At 40.4% G+C, this 23,504-nt stretch overlaps 3 protein-coding genes across 8 annotated transcripts in view; 1 reads left to right on the top strand and 2 right to left on the bottom strand.

Moving 5' to 3' along the window:
- The window catches only part of CEP192 (centrosomal protein 192), a 66,099-nt gene extending 61,827 nt beyond the window's left edge, over positions 1-4,272 (bottom strand). For 3 of the 5 annotated variants that reach the window (XM_044426406.1, XM_044426410.1, XM_044426411.1), the window contains exons 1-2: positions 4,178-4,272; positions 1,504-1,693 (exon numbers count right to left, since the gene is read on the bottom strand). In XM_044426406.1, coding sequence (XP_044282341.1) covers positions 1,504-1,670 — 167 coding nt within the window. In that variant the 5' untranslated portion in view covers positions 1,671-1,693; positions 4,178-4,272. Of the gene's footprint in view, positions 1-1,503; positions 1,694-3,335; positions 3,500-3,889; positions 3,929-4,177 lie in introns of those variants that run through there. The other 2 variants (XM_044426408.1, XM_044426407.1) reach the window with 2 other exon arrangements.
- A 1,173-nt stretch (positions 4,273-5,445) lies between these two features.
- On the bottom strand, positions 5,446-23,487 carry SEH1L (SEH1 like nucleoporin). Of its 2 annotated transcripts, none has more exons than XM_044426307.1 (9): positions 23,186-23,487; positions 20,983-21,033; positions 18,897-19,043; positions 16,394-16,605; positions 15,632-15,730; positions 13,287-13,427; positions 12,469-12,626; positions 9,989-10,142; positions 5,446-6,260 (listed from the first exon to the last, which is right to left on the bottom strand). In XM_044426307.1, exons 1-9 carry the CDS (start codon positions 23,294-23,296, stop codon positions 6,071-6,073), a joined length of 1,263 nt encoding a protein of 420 aa, XP_044282242.1. In that variant the 5' UTR covers positions 23,297-23,487; the 3' UTR covers positions 5,446-6,070. The 2 variants fall into 2 exon arrangements, with proteins under 2 accessions (XP_044282242.1, XP_044282243.1); XM_044426308.1 differs by lacking the exon at positions 5,446-6,260 and adding an exon at positions 6,417-7,916.
- The window catches only part of PTPN2 (protein tyrosine phosphatase non-receptor type 2), a 32,479-nt gene continuing 31,851 nt past the window's right edge, over positions 22,877-23,504 (top strand). The window contains exon 1 of the mRNA XM_044426304.1: positions 22,877-22,975. The gene's annotated coding sequence lies outside the window, so the exon portion shown is untranslated. The remainder of the gene's footprint in view (positions 22,976-23,504) is intronic.

Raw genomic sequence — 23,504 nt, 5'->3', positions numbered from 1 at the left:
CTACACCACCATTCAAATACTTTGGCCACCTAATGAGAAGGAAGGACTCCCTGGAGAAGAGTCAAATGCTGGGAACAACAGATGGCAAAAGAAGGGGACAGCAGAGGATGAGGTGGCCTGATGGAGTCACTGAAGCAGTCAGCATGAGCTTGGGTGGACTCCGGGGGAAGGTGGAGAACAGGAAGGCCTGAAAGAATGTTGTCCATGGAGTCGCGATGGGTCGGACACAACTTTGCGACTAACAACACCACCACCACCATTACAAAGAATAAGGAGGTGTTCCAGCTTCCTGTCCAGCAGAATTACAATGACATTCAGACTGTGACCAAGCTACTGTGGAGGTTTCCTCCTGTAGCTCCCAGAAGGAAGGAAAGGTATAGTTCCAATCTTCCAGGTCTGGAGCTCAAGACTGGAGATGATTGTTTGGGGTAAGAGGCAACAGAGACGCTCCAAGTCCATTATTTATTTATTTAAACCATTTCTATGCTGCCCCATTTGCAAAAAGCCTCGGGGCGGCTTACAACATTAATAAATAAACAAACAGTTATATAATTAGACTTAAAAAACCGGAAACATCCTTTGGCTCTTTTATGTCAAATCAAGTTTTAGGTTTAGAGTTGTGGGATGGAGGGAAGGCAAAACTGATCATTCCACAGGTGTGCTGGCTATCCAACAACACCTCTTGCCCAGCATAACTACGTGGAATTGTGCTGGTCAACTGCAATTCCAAACCTGGGAGCTAGGAAAGGAGAGCAAAGACTTATCTCTGATCTCAAACAGAAGTTCAATGTGAGATTTGGGATAAACAGTCTGTGAAGCTGCTCAAAAATCACACCAAGTCTGCTAAGATTTAGACGAGTAAGTGTGCATGGACTAAGTGAACTAAGTGGCTAACTTATGCATGCTTACTTGGGAGCAATTCCCACAGAAAACCTTGAGACTTATTCCAATTATGTGCATGCCTTCTCTGAAAATAAGGAGCAGGATTTTAGCTATCACAAACAGGGATCCAAGCCAGTGGATGCCATGGTTATCCGCATGCATGTTCTTGCCCAAAACTGGCAGCTCACGAGAAAGTGCACTAGAAGCTACCACTAATGTCAGCTACTGTTGTCCATGATGCTTCATAACTACTGCAGCAGTTCCACTATTCAGCATTACTAAAGAAAGTAGATGGTTATCTCAAACAGGAAGATAAGCGCCAGGTCCTGACCAAATGGAAAGAGTATTCTCCAACAGCCCCTTTACTAGTCCAGAATTATTTGTCAACTTCCCCATCTGATCCCATCCAGTTCTTACAATCTATTTTAACAAATTTTTAAAAGGATTTGAAACCCATCCAGATTTTCTTTATATCATGAATCATATGATCTGTGAAGTGGAAAGCCATGCCTGGAAGCAAATTTAAATATAGAAAATAACAGCCACAAACAATTCTTTAGTCAATACATCCCCTCTGTAATCCTGTACATATGTTTAATTATATGTTAGCATATATTTTACCTGTCATAAGAGCTAGTTCTCTGTCTGGCTTCAGTAGAAGCAGCAACTGGTAGACCAAAGTTTGACGAAATTGTAATATTATCCAAAATTTCACCAGCATGGCTAGTTATTGAGTTGGCCAAAAAACTTGGAAATGTCTCATCCGCAATGTTTCTGATGTCTTCCATATTACCATTCTCTCATAACTATCCTACAAAGTTAATAAAAATTGAGAACACAGTAAGAAAACACCAATTAAGTGTTCATTTTAGGAGTACGGTATATCAGTGTTCTACTACATTCTGTCCTTTTGTTTACTTAGATTTTAAGTGTACAGCCAGAACCCATTTTATGTCATAAAGTTCTAACACTGATACAAGAGCTCAATAATCAAGAGCAAACTGAAAAAGCTCTTGATTATTGTTCTGCTTTTCTACTAGGAAAATAAGAACACACATTACTTCGCTTTCCCCCTCAAAGACACACACATAACTGTATTTTGTTTTTCTTTCACAAAAGGCACTAGGAGTTATAAACACAAAATTGAAGGATTGGAACAGGTACTACAAATTCTTTGGATGCAGAATGACACAGTAGTCCAAAATTAGAACTAGAACACCTACCCCTCCCAAAATCTAAACAAATTACAGATTTAAAGTATTTGTAACAATAAAGTGATCTAGGAGCAAATAGTAAACACCAACATATATGCACTGTTTGAGAACTGTTTTACAATATGCATTTTTTTCCCAAAGAAAAGGCTATTAGATAATTTAGCCTACACACACAGTGTAGGCACTAAATTTAGCTTTTAAAGCTGATTGGCATGGATTTCCCACCTGTTTCTAGTGTGATCAGCAGCTGAAGGAGAACCAAGAACAGGAAAAACCTGGTTCACTTAGTATTTCATAAAGGTTCTTTGGGCCAAAATCTTTATTTACTTCAAAAGGAAGAGCTTGAGTAGTGAGAGCCGCTAAGTATTTATTATATGCATATATATTTGGAAGTAAACCATTTGCGTGGGGAGCTTCATACAATTCCAAACACATAAACCTACAGCAAAAAAGTCCACAACTTAAATCCTTTAACAATATACAGAATAAATGCATTTCCTTTTGTGATTAATACAGCTACAAACGTTAAATCTGTGGAAACTCATTAAAGAACTTCCCTTCTACTAAAACTGTGTAAAGAGACAGATGGGTCACCAGTGCTGGCTCAAAGAACTGCCATCTGCATATTGCTGAAAAGAGCAGCAGTAACTTTCTCACAACTTGCCAACAAAACCAGAAAGGGCCTCAGCTTCAACTGCAGCATGCGAACACAGGCTGTAATAGAGTGAAAGAGCAGCACTCTGCACATATTTAAAGATCCCAATCCAGGGTGAATAAAAATCCATGTTTTCTTTAAAAAAAAAAAAAGTAAAAATCTGTTTTTAAAATTTAAATTGGATTTCTTAAAAAATAAAATGCTTTTTGAGTAAAAAAATATCTAAATATAGTTTTCTATTTAAGATACTTTGTAGTACAAATATTATTCATCATGAAATAAAGATGAGTTTTCAATTATGTAGCAAGAAGCTCTATATTCATGCAATGTTTAATTTTTTTGTAAATGAGTGCCATTAACCCATTCACAATATCATGCTCTTCCAGAGGTTTCTGCGAGATTACTGGGCAATTTTTCCACCTAGACAATATTATCTCAGACACTTAGTTTTACAGTTCTGAAAGCTGTGAATTTGTGCCTGCAGAGCTCACATGCAAAAATGCTATAAAATATACAGAATTAAGAAAAAGACCTTAATCCTATTGTTCCTTTGCAAATCTATGTACACAGAGTCAATCCCTTACCTCTTAAGTGCTAAGTTTCAAAACATTCAATGAATAGAAGATTGTTGGGAGTGAAATAGATCTGCACAAGAAGCTAAGTGTGAGGGAGGAGGAGCCAGCAGCAAAAACCAAAGTGAAACCTTCTGAGCTGAATACTTCACAAGTTACTGGATCTTTTCTGTGTTTATCATATTATTCTTCCCCTGGAGGAGAAAACCTACAATTGTACCAGGTCCTAAAAGAGACCCAGTGATAGAATTTTTTAAGTTCCTCTGGGTAAGGCAGGCATGCGTGCAAATTATGTAGAAAACCTTGATTTAAATCTAATCTTACTAATGATTTAAATCAAATCCACCCTGCCCCAATCGCAGTGAACACATTTCCTGACAAAAACAACCCCTGGCACTTAAAGTAGGTCATGGGGTTCAGTAGGAAGATGGCCAAATTATCAGCCACCTTCAGCAGTATTCGTATTCAGGAAGAGTACCACACGCGGCTATTAACACTATCAGGGCAGGCGCGCAGCATAGGGCAGGCGTGGCTTAATCACGGCTTCCCCCCAGGACAATCCTTACACAAGAGGAGAGCTCCCATCTCGCGTGTTTAATTCCCCTGCAAAGGGCGAAGACAGGAAAGAAGTCCGCTCAACGGGACCGCCGCTCTCCTCCCTCCTCGCGCCAGCCCAAGAGCCGCTGACTACATCGCCAGGAGCAGGAGCGGAAGGAAGCGGGAGGAGTCGGGCAGGGGGAAAGAAGCGCGAAACGGCTCGCGACGAAGAGCGAGATATGAAAGCCCCCCCCCCCCCACCCAAGACCCGAAACGGCCGCTTTCAGCCTTCCTCCCATTGAAAACAAAACGCTCACCTGAGCCCAGGGTCGCAGCACAGAGCGGATGCCCGAGAACACGCGAATTCATACGCGACGAACCCTTCGAAAGCGTCACGGCGACTCCCACCTTACGCAGCCGCCGAACTCTTTTGACGAGAGAGGAACTCCCCCTCCCCTTCTTCAACTGCGCAGGCGCTCCCCCCCCCCCGCGCGTCCTTATGAGGCGTATAGGAAACCCGCTTTAGAGTTCGTTTTAGAAAGGGGCGGGGCAGGGGAACGCAGAATAATTCTATTGGCTTATGAGAAAGACACGAACCGAAATGCTGCGTTTCTTTCATTGGACGATAAAGAGTGACGCAAGTACCTGAACGCATTCAAATAGGCTTAGAAGGGGAACTAAACTTGGCTGCTGTGGATTGCAGGGGAGTTTGAAGTTGCTGGTAGCTGTGACAGCTTTATTATCAACAATAATATTACTAAATTAAATAAGTTTATTATTTATTTCTATACGACCCAGAGATACTCTATTAGCTAGGACCGATGGGAGTTGTACGCTGGAAAAAACCTAGAATGCCACAAACTGCTCTACCCTGTGATACACAAGAGTTTTAAAGACATTCCTAGTCCACATCCTCAAAGGAAAAACCGTTTTAACTCAAACAGGGCAATAGTTAATCCTTACATTCTGGAGATACCAATGGTAATAGTTCTAGCCTTGCCTTTACAGGGAAGTGAACGTGAAAAGCAATGGTGGGATGTAACCAGTGGGGTCACACAGGGTTCTGTACTAGGACCAATGCTTTTCAACCTGTTCATAAATGATCTAAAATTAGGAGTGAACAGTGAAATGGATCATTTTCTAATGATGCCAAACTATTTAGAGTGCATAAAACCGAAAGGGATTGTGAAGTGCTCCAAAGGGATCTCTGCAACAGTTTCTAGAGATGTGTGCAATGAATGAATGCCTTGAGGTAACTGTTATTCCTTTTGCTTCTCCCCTCTCACCCCATACACAGAATTCCTTTTGAGATGTAGGTAGCATTACTCAGTTCTAGATTGCCCTCTTAGTATAATCAGCTCCTCCACAATTCCCTCCAGTTGACTTGGGCTGTTAGATCCTGCAGGAAATGGTATTTCCTGGTGCTAAATGTCAGGGCGAAGATGGATAAGGAACTAGTGCATAAGACAAGATATATGGGTATATATAACAAAACTGGTCACAGGAGGGATGACTGCTAGACTCCCCATCCCCAACCCCATTTCCCCTTTATACTTTTAGAAGTAAACAAAAGCAACACACTACATACCTTTTCAAGTGTTTATTAACCTACTTTCATAAAACAATGTAGTGGAAATATTATGCAAGGTGAACATATTGATGACTAAAATGCTCCACTTCTCTCTTGCTTCAGAATGCACAGCAATTCTAATTTTCATTTTAAGAGAGCTGCATTTCCTTTCAGTACTATTGCTCAGGACTAGGAAAAATGCCCAAAAATCTGGTCACCTAGAAGTTTGATGCTGGTGCTGAAGAATGAAATACTTAACCTCTACAATACAGAAGAACTTTACCTGTTCAGTTGTATATTATCAAAAATAATGTATGATACAAATTATTAAAATGTAAAGATCACAATAATTGAATTCTAAAAAGTTGATTAGCACTTTGAACTTGTCTGTTGTGCATCACTCACTCAGAATACTGTTTGTTTCATTAAGTGAAAATGTATTGATGGTGGGGCTCTTATTTGGTGGAGAAGCACTAACATGGTAGATTCCAAATACTATAGTTTGTTTTGCAAAATACACCCTAAAACCCCCCACTCCTCAATTCTGCTGGAAGAAGAAAAAGAAATAATAGAAGCAACCAGAAATCAAAGCAGTGTACAAGCATCTGAACAAGGCCCTTAATACAATTTTAAATTTGTCTTAAACCCCTTCATGTTCAGGTAAGAGGTTAAGAGGTCGAGAGATATATCGTCTGCGAGGGTGAGGATACTGGCGACTGGCAGTGTCAGCATCACAAGGGTGTTCTATCAGAGGAGGAGGAGGTAGGAGCTGGGCATAACAGGACCACCTTGATCCAGCCCGGGAGGAATCCAAAGGGGGAAAGAAATACCTGAAAACAATTAACACAGGAACACCAAAAAAGAAAAAGGGGGGGGAAAAGAAAGAATAGTGGTAAATACAAGGAGAACCAAAGAAGAGAGACACGTGCTAGAGGGAAAAGGTTTTGTAAATCCATGCCAAAAAAATGTAATGACTAAATCAGATATCTAATTACAAAAAATAATATTGATTGCGAAGGTTTAAACACTGTTTGGTAGAAACACAACCATAGGGCTTAATGAACAATATGCCTTATATACATTTTAAAACAATAAATTACCTGTAAATAAAATGAGTCCCTACTTATCAACACATCCGCTCAATCATGCAACTCATTATCCTAACTTTTAGTAAGAATTGCAGAAAGACAGGCACACAATAATGCAGGTGCATTTGCATCCAATTTAGCTTTAACTTGTCTGCACATTTTATAGAATAAATGTAAAAACAAATTGTTTTGATTTCCACAATATACAAAAGTGACTCCTCTTCCACTCAAATACAATCTATGTGCATATATACATATTTTTGGAAAAAACATCAGGTAAGACTTCAGGTAAATTAAAGACTGAACAGACTATTCCGTGTCACATTTTATGACTTACCCGTAATATTAAAGACACCACTTTGTAATCTTTATCATCTTTGGAAATGTAGACAACTTTACAGAACAGAATGGCCAAGTTAGTACAATTTTGAGACAGGACTTATTTAGAGTTACATTGACATGCCGCTATGTAAAAGGCTTTTTGTTTTGGTCATGTCCTGATGAATATTTGCAATAGGACTCTGCTTCAGTTTGATCCTGGGCAGTAACTCCACTGTACAAAAGCAGTATGTTTGTACCACAGAGAACCTGAGGCAGCTTTAATGCAACAGATAATAATTCTTAAACCAACTTGTCAATGCCATATGACAAACATTCATTTGGAGATGGCTTAGCCCATATTTTGACCAAAAGGAGGCTTAATCGTTATTCCATGGAATCATGCCAAAGGAACATGCAACTATCAGGTACATTCATTCTCACTAAAACAACTAAAGTATGGCATTAATGTTTTTATGGGCTTTTCCCCTTTATTTTGAAGTAGTATTTAACTGTGAAGCAGTACCAACCAATTTCAGATGTGAATTGTGTACTTGTCAATTTACAATGTTGCCAACATTGTTTGAGACTACTTATGTTTATGTGTTACAAATCTATGAACAAAATCGTAATGGTTAAGTATGTATCTGAACACTTTAAAATACAGAAGAAAAGCAAGTATTTAAACAATTTCAATGAAAAGTGAAATAGTTTCACCTAAGATTTTTCTCTCCTGACACCTGCAAGAACAGTAATGCTTGTCACTAGTGCACTTCCCCCTGTCTCCCACACTTGTTTTGTAGAGTGCGGAAATGCTTCTTTAAGAAGGCTCTTCCTGTTACATTGTTTTCAGATTCCAACAAGATCATACTGTGCTGGCTAGTAGAGTAGGTATACAACATTTTTTTTTAAGAGAGGCTTTTGTTTTGCTTTTAGTAGTAGGCAGACTGCTGGTGTCTTGGGAAGAGTTCAAACGGCGTTGGGGAGGGGAAAAAGGAGTTCGCTTTCCATTCCTGTGTGCATGCAACAAGCAGCAAAACAGCAAAGTTACTCCAGTTAGCTTGGTATCAGCTGTGCTTTCTGTTAAAAAGGACATAATACAAATGGAGAAGGGAAAATGCATCACAATTTTAGACACACATGGTTATAAGCACAATAAGAATACTGTAGAACAGTATTTGGTAGGTTTATTAATCTTTTCAAATAACTTCTCAAGCAACTTTACTTTTGTTAAAAAAACACTATCTTCAAAAATGTTAGTAATGTTACTACAGTTTACTAACAACAATACTGAGGCCTAACAACAATAAAAGCAATTTCTTAATGTATTATACCAGCTTGCTTGTAAAAGTCAGCACTTACATTTCTATTCCTATGGAACCTGCAGAATATTAGCTATAGAATGGTTGACTCTGCCCTACTTTCAAATTGATTTTATAAAGCAACATTATCAACTAAAGATTTTTCTACAACTGCTGGTATGCATTTAATTGTTACATCAAAACTGCACCCTAGAATTCATTATTTCATCTAAAAAGATAACTTCAAAGTCAAATAGAGAAATTCTAAAGTAAGAACCCTCTCACCATTCAGTGAAAGTACAATATCCCTTTTCTCCTCAGAGATGCCAAATAAGCCCTACTGTAGCTTCGTTCACAAGAGGGACCTACAAGCAGAGGAGGCAGTGACATAAAACACCCACCCTCTGCCCAACAGCAACACAGATGTCACCATAGGTCAACTGCCCAGTTTCTCCTACATTTGGCAGGAGAAATTTCAAATTTAAAATTTGTTAATTTTAAATTATTACAAATCAGAAAAATGGGTGAATTAATTTGAATAAATGCAACCACATTAGACAAGCGTTTAAAAAACAAAAAGCTACCTACTTGTTTGGTTCATTCTTATCAGTAGGGGCATGATGCACATAGCATTATGAGCATCACCAGCTATATTTTTATAGAATATTAAGTTTTGCTGAGAAAATTGTGAATAATATTTAATCAATTGATAAGCAGCTTACATCTAAAAATTTCAAAGCAGTGTATACATTTTATAGAAACATAAAGACTATTACATGGAACAGACTGGGTTTACACAAGGTGCTATGGTATACAAAGATAGCTTGCATAAACAGATAGGTCTTCAATATTTGCCTAAAACTTAATGAGTATTGTTGCATGTCTATCGTCAGAGATATTATTCCACATAATAGGTACCATTCTACTAAATTCCCTGTTCTGAGCTTGTGAGAAATGAACTACAGAAGAATGTGGCACTACAAGGATAAAGTGTGTTTATAGAGAAGAAGAGTCTCTTGGGTAACCAGGTAGCAAGATGCTTAACAAAAAACCTTAAATTTGGCCCATTAGTAAATAGGCCAGTGCAGTTCCCTAACAAAAGTGTAACATACTGCTGATAGGTGGCCCTGCTCAGCAACTTAGCTGAAGCTTAAGGAACAGCCTTAAGGGCAGTAGTACATAAAGCACATTGCAATGATTCAACTTCAATTTTACCAGTGTCATAATCACTGGGAACAAGCTGTAACTACAGCATATACTCTTGAACTTTGATGTAGCCTACAGCAGCGGCAGTCTTATAAAGTTCATTGGTCAACGATGTCTCCTTTCAGAGCCACATTTGTGAGGGCAGGCCTGACACATATGCTGAAAGCTACTTGAACCAAGTGATTCCCAAGAACTACCAAAGGACAGGATTGGTGGAAGCTCCCTGTTCCCAAACAGTCTCAGGAAGTAGCAGAGGACAGAAGTGCGAAGTCAAAGAGACCTTGGTTGAGAGACAGTAGAATAATTAGCGGTGGAGGTAACAAGAAGATACAGGAGGGAGATGCTGTAAATAGGAAGGATACAAGGACGGATGAGACATCTGAGTATTTTGACAACTGTGTCATTATCTGGAGTATGTGAACTATAATTGGATGAAAATTCTACTTTACAATAGTTGATCTACTATGCATTTCTGAACAATTCTGGTAAAACAAGCAGAATTGAACCTGTAACCTGTTGATGATGTGATAATGGTTTTTAGTATTACCTACAGATATAGACGATATAGAAATGCTTACATTTTTAGTGAGACTAAGTCTGAATGTTTTCAGAATGGAGATTTTATTTACATATGAACTAGCCTACCTGCCAGCAGACGTTCCATTGACTGAGTTCTGGAGACTTGTGTTGCCTGTGCCTATAGGAGTATTAAAAACTCCTGACTGAGCGGTGCTAGCATTGACTGGACTCCCATTACCTTTCAGAATTCCAGTACATTTCCAGTTATCCATGTAATTAGCTAAGAGGAGAAAAAACACAAATCCCAATTGTAGTTTTGTTGAACGTAAGGTTATTAGTTATGTTCCTTGAAAGAAAAAAAATGCAGGATATGAATATAAGATGCTTCTGCAATTTTATTCAAAATATTACTATTTTGTGGCTCTTCAAAGACATTATAAAAAACCAACCTTGCCTGTTATTTATTTATTAAAAGCTTTTGTATGCCATCCTATTATATAAGACCTCAGGATGGCCTTAGCCTGCCTAAAAGAAGCTTACAGCAAAACATTATAATAAAGGTAACTAGAAAGTTGGGTATTTGAAATTCCATTCCAAATCAGTGCTCAGGATACATTCATCATGGATTAACTCCTTCCAATACTTGGGACCAGTAAGGAACATGCCTAAATCCTGGCTTCTATGGGTCCTCCCAGACAGTTCTTACTGGCTGAGCATTTGAACAGAATAGTTCTTAAGGAGCCATTAATGTATTAATGGAAAAAAGCAGACTGGAAAAAGGGGGGAAATCCCTCCATAAAGATTGGTACACTCTATGATTTGATGTCTTACCATGTATGGTAACTACTATGAATTGGTGTGTTCAGCCTGTCATGTATGGATGTCTCCCAAGCTCCAATTCAGGGTAGAACTTCATGGTCAAGTATCCAATTTTTTCATTCCTTTCCATTGCTCAGGAGATATCCATCACAGGGCAGGTACCTAAGGCAGGCTCATCCTACAGTTGAGGGTAGTATCTGTCATAATACTCTGCACCCAAAGACGGCTTTGCCAGAAGCATGTTTGGCCTATAACGCCTTATGAACAAGTGGTGTGAGGACTATATGACTACCCTACAGATCTAGTAGCTGAGGTAGCTGCAACCTTGGTGGAGCGTGCAGTAACATGTGCAGAGCTGAGGAGGTTTTTAATTTCATAGGCCAGAAAAATGCATGCCTTTAGCCACCTAGTGAGGGATTGGAAGGGTCAGGAGTGGCTTTTGGAAGTATGTCAAGAACCTGTGGTCTTGGAGACAAGACAATGGCATCTGTATATCCACATGGGCCTTTGTTTGTGATGGGAACCTCAGAAGAAGGTTGTATAGGTAGGAATATATGTGAATGGCCTTAAGACTGAGGAAGGTCACCACTGCTAGCATTAGCTTGAAAAAAACTTTGTGCGTATGCTAGCCCAAAGGGTACCTTTCTGCACAGAAAATGGCACCTCTTGTAGTAACGATATCTCTGGTGTTCTTCAGTGATAGTGACATGGAGCTATGCTTCTGTAAGGTTTGTGGTAAGGAAATCCCCTTGATGTAGGGCCTCCCTGATAGTTTGGGGAGGGGGTCTCCTGAATTGTGCAGGTGTTCTTCAGGTATTTCATATCCAGTATGGCATTCCAGGACCCTCTGTTTCGGGGGAGTAGGAAAATAATGGAATACACTTTCCCATGTGTGTTCCCATGTGTGAATGAAGTGCTTTAGTCTTCTACCCAGACATGCAGGGAGAGAGTTAAAATTGTTGGTGAGGAATTTTGGAGGACTGGGGTGGGCCTGATCTACCCAGACTGAAAGTCTGAGATCTAGATTTGAATCTGGTTCTAGACCAGATAGGCTTTAAAAATATAGGATTGTGTGTCGGAAAGGATTCATTAAAAAGATATGTGAAGGGATCAGAGGAGGAAGAACAGGGAGTTAACCCATGAAGGATGTTTTTTGAGCACTAAATGGGAATTTCCATGTATGTCTTCCACTTTGCCACAGGGCAACACTGGCAGAAGTGAACCTCTTCTTCAAAACATAGGCTTTCAAAGTCAAACTACTTATTTTTCATCACTCAAGTTTGCAATCGCATGTTTTCTGGCCAACAATATGACAAATTAAGTATTTCTAGACTATGTTTCCCTAACCTGATGCTCATAAGATGCTTAAGACTTCAACTCCCATCAACCTCAGTCAGTATGGCCAATCAGGAATGTTGAAAATTGTCATCTTAAATATTTGGAGTGCACTATACATATAGTACATATTTATATAAAAGTTCAGTCAAGAGGATCTACTGCACAATCTGAAACAGGCTTATTCAGAGGAAAAGTCCATTAAGTTCAAAAAGACCTCCTCCTGCCCAAGCTCCTCTTCAACTGATGTACGCAGGCATGACACCTTTGGTAAAGGAGGTAGCACATAAAGACAAAACACTTACTTCACAATATGTGTGCTTAGGTTTATTTTTATTTATTTATTAAAACATTTTTATGCCGCCCCATTTGCCGAAGCTGACCTCATCTTTTAATACTGCAGCATTTAATCTCATAGAGTAACCGGGGGCGGGGGGGGGGGGGAACCTTACCTTTCCAGAGCCTTACACACCCATCATCTCCTGAAGATGCAAGAACTGTGCCTGTAATGTTCCAGCTTACACGCCAGACCTGGGAGTTGTGATTATCAAATTGAGCTACTAACTGAACCTCAAATTTTGTCAATCCTGATGAAGTAGTCAGTTCTTTTCTAGAGAGGAAAAAAGTAAAGTTTGATATTACAGTTTAATCTGTTTAAAATATGTTTGTTAGAAATCTAGGGTGGAAGCCTATCAACTACATCCTCAGTGCTCAGAAACCCCTGAACGAACAGGAAGAACAGCAGACGCAATTTTTACCTCTCCACCCTCCCACACTGCATTTTTCCAGTAGACAGACTTTCTTGTCTATCTAGCCGGGGTATTCCAGAGGTTGAGGCAGGAAGAGGCCCAAGGTAATTCATATCCTGGCCTCTTGCATTCTCTTCCCTCCCCTTCAGTGCTTCTACCTTTGTTGCTTTTCTGACAATGGAGAGCAGGACTTTTTGTGCCAGCTGCAAGGGGAAGGATGTGGATCTGCAACCTCCCCTTTCATGGATGGAGTAACATCCAATGCCCCAAGGAGGCAATCTACAGTACCCTATGGACTATCTGGAGAGCAACGGGATTGCTAACAATAACAAAATTATATTACCTATTTGGATGCTACTTTTAAAAATGGATTACAAATGGACTAACCAGCCAATAAACTTACTAGATAAGACTATGAAGATGATTGCTTCTGTACCTGAGAGAGATAAATATTCTCTTTCTCTCTCTCACACACACATCTGTTTGCTCATTATACGATAGCTGCTGCTTCAGAGACTCACCTCAGGGGTTTTAATGTGAAAATCCGTACATCTTTGGTAGCTACTGCCAGTATATGGAAGGACCTTCCCAGATTTGGCGCAAAGGCAATATCATGTACAGGGTCTGTGACTGTCATAAGTGTTTCTGCTTTTGCATACTTCCTGAAAGGAACAGACAGTCAAGCCATTAATTTCGTAAAACACAGACAAGAGGCTTTTCTGTAAAACCACCTTTCCAGAGGCAGGGTTGTTTTTAAGGAAACCCCCTTTATGGATGAATTCTCCTATGTAAGTCAGAAAATTATACTGTACTAGCCAAAATGACTTCTAGCCAATAGTGCTTGCCAGCACAATTTGCACAGAAAAAGCATTACACAAGCATGTGCTATTCATACTGTGCTAGAGGTCATTTATGCTAGCACAATGTAACAAATGAGTCACCGTGGATATGGCCTAATATTTTTAAGGAGGTGCTCCCTAAATGAGCATTTTTTTCCTAGAATTGATGTAAAATATGAAAACTAGTGTCACTGTACAACTGCAACAGTGAATTTGCTATATCATCAGTGTCAACTGACCCTTCAGGGCTGGTTAACAGGGAAGTATAAAAGTTAATATGTTGAAGTATGGTATATTAAGAAAATTGTTGTGAGCATCTCCCTCCCCTTTTTCTTTTCCAGAAGGGTTAAAAGCTTCTAAAATACAGTCCTTCGTTAAACTGAGCTGGCTGTGCAATAATACAATTGGTAACAAGCAGCATTTATCAAAGTAATAATCTCTCTGACTGGTGATGTTAGCCTTTGCAAAGTTCACATGTCATGACAAGCAATTCTTGAAAGATGATCAGGCTCATCATGTTAACTCTCCTCCTATCTGCCACTTTCTTCCCTCTTATTCCTGCAGGAGATATCACAGTGCCACAGGGAGAAATAAGGCACCTCACTTTGACAGCCACCATTGCCATGGATGTCAAGCAGTCTCTGCTGCACAAACAGTGCTCATGCCCTGAAACACAAGAGGACAATAGTAGGCTACACAACCTCCCCTTCTAAGGACACTGCTCAAACAGGATGTGTGTATGTGATCCACATGCAAGCAAAAGTGGGGAAATTAGCTGGGTAGCACTGTAGAAAGGAGCTGCACCCCTCTCTACCAGTGCCCGAGAGAAGCCCTTCCTGCATGGGGCAAGAAGCAGCTGGGTGGTGGGTGCCACCACCACCAGCTGGGGACTGCATGCCACAGGAAATTCTACCATGCTACCCCTTCTGCTCACCAGAGGAAAGTTCCTTGTGAAAGGGGGGCGGCAGTAAGAATCTGCTGGCTGGTGCTGTGGAAAGGATTCCTTCTCTGCCCCAAGTGCACACACCACAGCAAAGCTCCTAATATATATGAACAAGCCAGCAGAAGGGGTGAGAAGCAACTGGGAAGTAGTGCTCAGTTGGGGGCTGTGTGCACAGACTCCTTTACCAGTTGTACCAAGTAGCAGCCGTTAACGGCACTCTCTGGTTAGCCTTTTGCTAAGCAGCTCTGTGGCTCTGGCCTTGGAAATACCATGATAGAGTTTAGATAACAGAACAGATCAACAAAGGTTAAAAAAACCCACCATTGCTTGTCATGCCATAAAACTGGCCCACTGTGACAAGGAGTTAACATGGGCTGTTCACAGTGTCCAGCACAGAACTTTACTGCAGCAATAAGAGACAATGGGTTTTAGTTAATTATGGTGAGAAACATGCAGTGTAGAGAGGGGACTCAGCCTCCAGCCACTGCATCCTTGGATGAAGGATGTTTATACATTCTTGTGTTTATATACTTTTCTGAAGGAAAAAAAATAGAATTAGAATTACTTGGGCTTCCCTTGCCCTCCCTCCTTTTTCTCACTGGCAGCTTTTCACAGCTTCTAGCAGTCCCTAGCAAGCTATGAGATTTAGGGAAACAGCTATAAAATCCTCTGCTGGTTAACTTAGCCTTTGGCTTTCTGCTTAGAATGAAGGCCACACAAATATCTAAGAGTCTTTGTGCACTGATACTAAGTTCCATTGTATTAGAAAGCTTGTGACTGGAGGGATGTGTATAAGCTTGTTTATTCATAATCTGCATTTGTAATTCATCACTGTATTAAATCAAGTGTCTACTTTTTACACAAGTGGTTTCATGACTACTTGCTTCCTGACTTTCCTAAAATTTAAGGCTACATAGGCCCATGTGGTAATGCACACTGGTACTATTATGATATGGTTGACTCTCAGAAGCAAGGTGCTTAAGTATTTCCATTAATACCAACAGCACGAATTATGTTGGCAATATTATGAAACATTTAAATACATTACAGAAGTTGCTGCATTCCCCACCCCATCCATTCTCACCTGGTATTTTCATTGTATTCATAAATCTGCACCTTTGCTAGTATATTTGGACTGTTGTCATCACTCCCTACAGCTATCATAGGAGCATGAGCACGAGAGCTGCAATTGCAAAATGAAATACACTTACTATTGGGTTGCAAAGGTGCACATTCAAACTCACACTGGGCCACCAAATTAACATAAAGGAATTCTAACAATGAAGACAAATTTCTAAATTATTTCCTTCCAAGGATACATGGATAGTAAATAAGACAAAACAGAAGAAGCTATCTTAAAGCAGGGCAGGCTGTTACCCATCAAGCACTGCACTTTCCATTCTGATAAGAAGTGACTTTCCAGGATCTCAGAAAGAGAGGCTGACTGAACAGGGTACATTCTCCACGTAAAACATGATCTAGGACCAAGCTATAGTCCCTCCTCACAGGGTCAGTCCTTAGAATTCAATAGCCTCAGTTTCCTGCCAGACCCAACTTTCCTAATTTATCAATTACTATTTTAAATACTGTACTGCACGAAAAAGACAGAATATCATGGAATATCCCATGGTCTTATTCCATTAGTGCAAATGATATTGGGCTAGTACCAAACTATGTGCAAGAAGAGAATTTGAGTAACAGCTGTGGCAGCATGGTTGCACAAGCACTCCCATAATGGAAAGAGTTCTAATAAAGCTACTTGAGTACAGAATCCCACCATTCAACACTGTCCCTATTACCCCACTTTTTCTTACTTATCAGATTGTCAAAGGAGCTAATAATGCACCTTGAAGGATTCCAGGAAATACAACTGCAACTCAGTTTACATGAGATTTCATGCTGAAGTGACCATTGACTAAGATTCATTACATCAGGCGCTTCATATATCCGAACAACTCCATCCGCTGAACATGTCGCCAGCATAAGACCCATATGCTTAGGAGCAAACTTTACATCTGTAACTGATGTCCTACTGTCAACCAGAGTAGTCCTCTTTACCTGAACATAAGCACAACAGTTGAAAGAGAGAAAAAAGGCTTTAGAATCTCATTTATTCACTATGATTGTTATTAGATAAAAATCAGTGTATCTGTAAACAGTGTTACCAAACAGACAGATCAATGTTATGGTTAGGAGTTTCTTAGTGGAAAAACTTAAACGACACATCACCATTCATATTAGAAATTTACAAGATATAAAGTAGTTAAGGAAAGCAAATACATTCATTTTATACTACAAAATGGTTAAATGTGTTTCTGGAAGGAAAAAAGGCAGAATAGAAATGTACTAAATAAATGAATTGAAAAATATTCTAGCCTGAACCCTAAAAGCAGGAAAAATACCCTTGCATATTGCAAGTAACCAAAAAGTATTAATACTGCAGGCAACATCTAAATGAACAGTCCCATGCTGATTAGCTTTTATAAACTTTTATTTGAATATGACAATGGGAACACATTTTCCAGAAGGTGAAATTGGTTAGTAATCCTAAAAGGGCTGCCTTCACCAATAGCAGGTTTCATAAATGCATGAATAAAGTATTACTACAACCATTACTGCACTGCATTTATGTCTTGCCTTTGCTCTTCTTGTAAGAAATCCAAGGTGGCTTGGATTTATCCTCACAACACCCCTGTGAGATAGTTTAGGCTTAAGAGTCTATGACTGACTCAAAGTCACCCATTAAAATAAAGATACCAAGCCAGTCAATCTGTAGGACAGACACTGAGAGAGCCAGTGTGGTGTAGTGGTTAAGAGCATGGGACTGGGACTCAGACGATCTGGGTTCTAGTCCCCGCTCAGCCATGGAGCCAACTGGGTGACTTTGGGCCAGTCACAGACTCTCAGCCCAACCTGCCTCACAGGGTTGTTGTTGTGGGGATAAGATGGAGGAGGAGATGCAAGCTGCCTTGAGCCCTTTGTAGGAAAGGCAAGATATAAATCAAAAAATAAAGTAATAATAAGTAACTTGTGGCCTTCCATTTATTTGGGCCTACAATTCCATCAGGCCTAGCCAGCAAAGCCAATATGAAGGGTCATGGGAGTTGGAGGTCAAAACATCTGAAAGGCCGTAAGTTGCCCTCCTTTTGGAGAACAGTTGATCAGTTGCCTCTCTGTGTTAATCAAGTTATGATTCCAACGTAACAATTGGAACTTTTTTTTCAGTCTGTATCTTAGAAATGCAAGAACTGAAAAGATTTTGTAACAGAGGAAATACATGCAAACATGCTGGTAGAACAACTTTTTAAGATCTCTGCTAAAAAATGAACAGAGCCTTCAAAAGAGAAAGACTGAAGAGGCAGCATTTATTGATCTGCTAAAAACCAGTATTACTGTGCAGAATGAGATTAAATAAGCCATGAAATTTATTGATGCAACTTCTTGGCTGCTGAATACAGATGCTGATTTTTAATCTTCATTTCTCCCATTGAGGCTTGGCCTGTTCCTGATTGGTTCTGGCACAGTGTATAAGTGATACCATAACATATAGTACTTTGTGTCAACATTGGTTTTAAACCTGGTTTATAATGTTTGAAAATCCATTAGTACGATTTCCTATCATTAGTCATAGTGCCTCTATTGATTTAAAAAACAATAATAAAAGGAAGGGATGTGGAAAATAACCATAAAATTAAGCATACACTTATCCTGCCCTACCATATGCAAGCAGAAAGGGCTTCTGTGCATGTACTAGGACAGGAAAGCTGAGATATTTCCTTCTCACTCTGGGTCCTCAAGCATTATTGGGTTTTGGTCTGGAGAATTTCCCATAGCTTGCAGGGGCTACTAACAGAAAGGGGACCCCCGCAAAGTTTCTACATATGGACAGAACATTGTGCGTAACATTTGGATAATGGCTCTTCTTTCATGTTCTCCACTCTCATGAATCATGTAAGTGAATCTGACAACAAGATCACACCAGACATGCCACTTGGATTCCAACTTTTTCCTTTATGAATGATACAGAGTTCTGTTGGCCTTCCCAATTTCTCTATGCAGCCCTTAATTCTCCTCCTTGCAATGGGACCCTTCCAATGTTATACTCACCCTCTTCGTTGAATGGAAGAGCAATCCAGCTTCTATGTGCCCACTAAACTCATTTATAGTATATAAAGGGCATCACAGAAACAAAGCAAATTATAGAAATAAAGCAAGTTTGTACTGGATGTAGCATCCCCAATAAATCTTTTCTGTGAAATTCAGCAGACACAGTACTCAAACCGTGAATGCCACAAACTAATTCTAAACATAAAACGTGTTCAACAAAACAGTCACTCTTCAACTCTTACCCAATGACTCTGTCCTCGAAGTTTATCATTTGATTCCCCTACTATTTCTTCCCAGACAGCAGCTGTTCTGTCAAAAGAGCAGGAAGCCAAGACTTGTCCAAACTCTGGATGTGCCCATGTCACACGCCACACAGATCCACTATGCGTCTGGAATGTTAAGAATTGGAACTCATAGACTGAATGCTTTATTGAATTTTATGTACAGGTTTGACAGAGAAAAGACCGTAGTTGTAAAAATTGAACAGCAAACTTCAAAGATACTTTAGAATACTTATTTTCTCGTAATCCAGCATGGAAGCCCAAGCTTAAAAGTTACTTGGAGCAGCAAACAAGCTACTTTGTAAATTGAAGGAAAGGGATCCACACATATAGAATATTTTAAGCAGACTCTGGAGGTCCTTTACTACATGGGAATGCATCTTGTCTGTTTTTTAAAATTTGAATGCCAAAGATCCACTGGTAGTTCTTACTCCAAAGCTTTCTACTCAGACCAACATCCCACTAAATCCCAGTTGCTTTGAAATCCCCCACCTTTTATTTTAACAAGAATAGACTTAAAGTCCTAGCCACCATGACTCTGTATAGACAAAAGGGTATGGACCTTTCCATTTGTCACTTAGGATCTTCACAGTAGCTTTTTAAAAGGCAGATCAGCAAAGTGGTGGGCAGACTGAAAGAGGACTAGAAAGAAAACTGAAAAGAGAGTGATGATCATCATCATTGCCTTGATAATAGGACCAGATGATAAGATAGGTGGAATAGGCTGTACCTATTGAAAGTTCTAATACAAAGAATGATAGAAGATAGGGCAGGAAATTAGAAGGACACACACAATTTTTGAACACTTGTATCATGTCTGAAAGACTCAGAGCTGGAAGGAATTCTGAAGCTCATATAGTTTACCCTTTGTACAATACAAACTACTTAAAGGATTCTTTTAAGACAGCCAAGCCAACAACTTCTATTTAAACACCTCTGGTAAAGAGAAGCCAATCCACCACCACCTCTCAAGATAGTCTTTTCCTCTGTCAACAGCTCTCACTATTAGAAAACTCCTCCTAATATACAGTATAGCCAAAATCCAGCAATGGTACTAATAGGGAGTCCACAAATTTTGCTTTGGCTTAGCAGCAAGCCTTTATCAGTTATTGGGACACTTCAGAAAGGTGGTGCAGCACTCACATCCTGCTTGTTGGATCTGATGGGCAGCTGGCTGGCCATTGTGTGAACAGTGGTCTGATCTAGCATGGTTCTTCTTATGCTCTTATGTGACTGACCCTTCCCTCTCTCAAGTCGTTTAGTTTGCACAAAGAACTCATGAAATACTTCCCACAACTTGCTGTACTCTTGAGGCAGGCAGAAGTACTATGACATTGGTGGTGCTGCTTCTGCCTATTCCACAGTTCCATATAACATGAAATACCTGTCTACAACTGAGTCTTTCTATATTTGCCAAGAGAACTGGAAAGAGGGGGCAGGGGAAGCCTTCAAAATACACTGAGCTTTGAGAAAGGGAGCAGCTTTTGCCTTCTCCTAATCTTAGCAAAACACGAGATACCTCATGAGTTTTCTGCAATTAGCAGAGGTGTGTATGCGGAGAGAAGGTGAAATCTCTGTACTGCTGTTTAGAATTTGTACTAATCGGTCGATCAGCTATCGACCGTAGTTCCTACCAAGATTTAAGAAGGTCTGGATAGTGAAGAAAGAGAAAAAGTAACATTGAGGTAGAAAAGCTAGTAAAAAATAGGCTTTTGCAAAACAGAAACATGAATATGTGTTTAGTTTCAACAAAGAAAGATGTAAAAACTCTGTTCCGTGACTTTGGTACAATGAAACATCATGTACAATGATGATCTTAAAATGTATAGCAATTTATACTGAATTATGGCTGCAAAAAAATCAGATACATTTATGTATCTGAACTACAATCCTAAATTACCTTGACGGATGTAAGCCACACTGAATACACATAAACTTTCTTTGTAAACATGCATTAGGTTGCCATTTTAAGGAGTAATTTTTCCCTTCATGTAATCCTTGTTCCCTTTCATGTTCCCTTCAGATTTTTCCAGATTTAAACCCTTACCTTCCAGCTGGCAGTACAATGCCACTCTCCATTTTCACCTTTGTCCCAAACCTATTAAGAAAAATATAAAAACATTTATATCTAAATCATTAATTCAAAAAGCAGAGAAGTAACAGGATTAGAGTTCCAAGAACAAGCCCAAAGATCAGGGCTTGTGAAAAATCCTAGAGACTTTCCTTGCTATAATGGCATCTATTCCACAGTAGTTCGGATAGCTCTGTTGAATCTAAACTACTTGCAGAAGTACTTTTCACACTCTTGTTTTCTTGCACAAGTATTACTTTTGTATGCAAAAAGTTGTATACATTATATGTGATAAATGTGTGAATATACTTTGCTGAATAAGATAAACATCACTAAAATTGGCTACAACATGAATCCCTTTTTTTGACTTTAATAAATTATAAATCTTTTTTGCAGCACTGCCTTCAATTGCATATTTTATTTGAGAACTTCCCATCTTTTTGATAAGTACAATAGCACTGCATTCTAAGAAACTATGGAAGGGTGTTGGTTAAGGATAGACTGATTTACATGCTTAAAAAGGTTAGGTAAAGGTATCCCCTTGACGTTAAGTCCAGCCATGCCTGACTCTAGGGGGCAGTGCTCATCTCCATCTCCTAGCAGAGGGAGCCAGCGCTTGTCCGCAGACAGTCTCCATGGTCATGTGGCCGGCATGACTAAACACCGCGGTGCACGGAACGCTGTTACCTACCCAACAAAATGTTACCTTTTTATCTACTTGCATTTGCATGCTTTCAAACTGCAAGGTTGGCAGGAGCTGGGACGGAGCAACGGGAACTCATCCTGTTGTGCAGATTCGAAGGGGCAACCTTTCGATCAACCAGCACAGCAGTATAAACCACTGTACCACCTGCAGTCCCTTATATGCTTACTAGTTGGCAAATTCCACTTCTTTTTTTTTTTAAGGTAACATCTAATAGGGGCCTACTCCTAAAATAGTACTTGGCTTACATGTTCCCAACATACCAAAAAGTTTTCCAGACCAGTACCCATACTGGCAGGGATTGATGGAATTTGAAGTCTAAAACAATCTCAGAGGTACCAGGTTGGGGAAGGATGGTCTAGATCAGTGGTGGCGAACCTATGGCACACGTGTCACAGCAGGCACACAGAGCCCTCTCCATCGAAACACAAGCCAAGTTGTCCCAGCATCACCCCAGCAGCTGAACATCGGATAACAGCGCACACAGGGGCCATGCACATGCTCAGAAAGGAGTAGTGGCGACAGGCAATGACGTCACGAGCCACAACTCATTAGCCACAACCCCTCTGAGCTTTCGCATGGCCAGTCAGTGCGCTGCCAATGCTTGGACTGGCTGTGAGTTTTAATACATTCATTTTTATTAATGCCAGATTTTAGCTTTTAGTTTTCTTATGAAAAATTGAAATTTAATATCTAAGATTTAGCAAGGAGATGTTCTAATTAAGAGACTGAGATTCTTTTAATGTTGTGCTGTCCCCCCTGGCATATTTAAATCTGCAGCATCATATTTACTTTTTTCTAAACTAAAACCTCAGTATTCAGGTTTTATTGCAGTGTTGGCAATTTGCAATAAATACGTGCGTTCTGAGTTGCAGTTTGGGCACTCAGTCTCTAAAAGAAAGCCATCTATCTTTAGAAAGGTCTAGATAGTAAATACTAATTATTTTGTCATCCTTGTGGCCAGAAAATCTGCAACCCCAAACTACAATACATATATCTGTAGTTCAGTAATCCTACATTTAAGCAAGCAGCGTAAGATAAAGGTGGCTCTTGGCTTGATAAAACAGTTTTGACTTTTCCTAAAATATAAACACTTCTCTAAAACAGGGTCCTTCGGCCTTCTGAGCGTGGTATCCTTCTCCACCGGGGAAAATACTGAGTGCCAAAACTCCTAGTCAGGTCTGCTTTCCAGTGCTTTCGGCCCACCCACAGCAGTTGCATGCCCTCCTAAACCAGACCAAGCAAAGGCCGGGGCGAAGGAACCAGGTAAGGGAGATGCAGCGCCTGGTGCAGAGAGATAGAGAGCAGGAATAGGGAGCGCGGCGCGACTAAGCTGTAATGGTGGCCGGCTGGCCTAGCCCCGTGAATTGGTCCCATGCCGACCTAGTAGTCGCGAGATCCACATGCAGAGAGCAAGAGACCCGGCGTCATCGAGAGAAGCTCGGCCTCTGTCTGCCCGCCCTTCCCGCCCCGCACCTTGACACTCTGGTCGCTAGAGCAGGTCGCCATGCGCCGCCCGTGGAAGTCGAAGGAAACATCGTGGATGAGGTCGCGGTGATCGGCCGCGATGCTGCGCGCCACAAACATCCCGGCGGACCCCCCTCCTGTCGGCCGAGAGCGTTTCGGTAGGTAGGGCAGCCGCCGCCGCAGGAAGAGCAGCGGCTTCTCGTCCCGAGGACAACCGATTTCTCACGCGCCTTCAGTAGGCGCGCTCGGCTCAGTTGAATTGCGTGCACCGCCAGGCCTCGGCGGGGAGGAGAAAGAGGCGACGCCTGCGCCTTTCTGCTTCCCCCGG

The sequence above is a fragment of the Varanus komodoensis genome, unplaced genomic scaffold (assembly GCF_004798865.1).
Source record: "Varanus komodoensis strain SLA01 unplaced genomic scaffold, ASM479886v1 scaffold17, whole genome shotgun sequence".
NCBI lineage: Eukaryota > Metazoa > Chordata > Lepidosauria > Squamata > Varanidae > Varanus > Varanus komodoensis.
This window is presented reverse-complemented; position numbering and strand designations above follow the sequence as displayed.

Coding starts and splice junctions, on each gene's coding strand:
- SEH1L (XM_044426307.1), bottom strand. CDS start 23,296: ATGTTTGTGGCGCGCAGCATCGCGGCCGATCACCGCGACCTCATCCAC. Junction 19,044..20,982: donor ATTGTACTGCCAGCTGGAAG/GTAAGGGTTTAA, acceptor TTAACATTCCAG/ACGCATAGTGGATCTGTGTG. Junction 10,143..12,468: donor GTGTGTAAGGCTCTGGAAAG/GTAAGGTTCCCC, acceptor TTCTCCTCTTAG/CTAATTACATGGATAACTGG.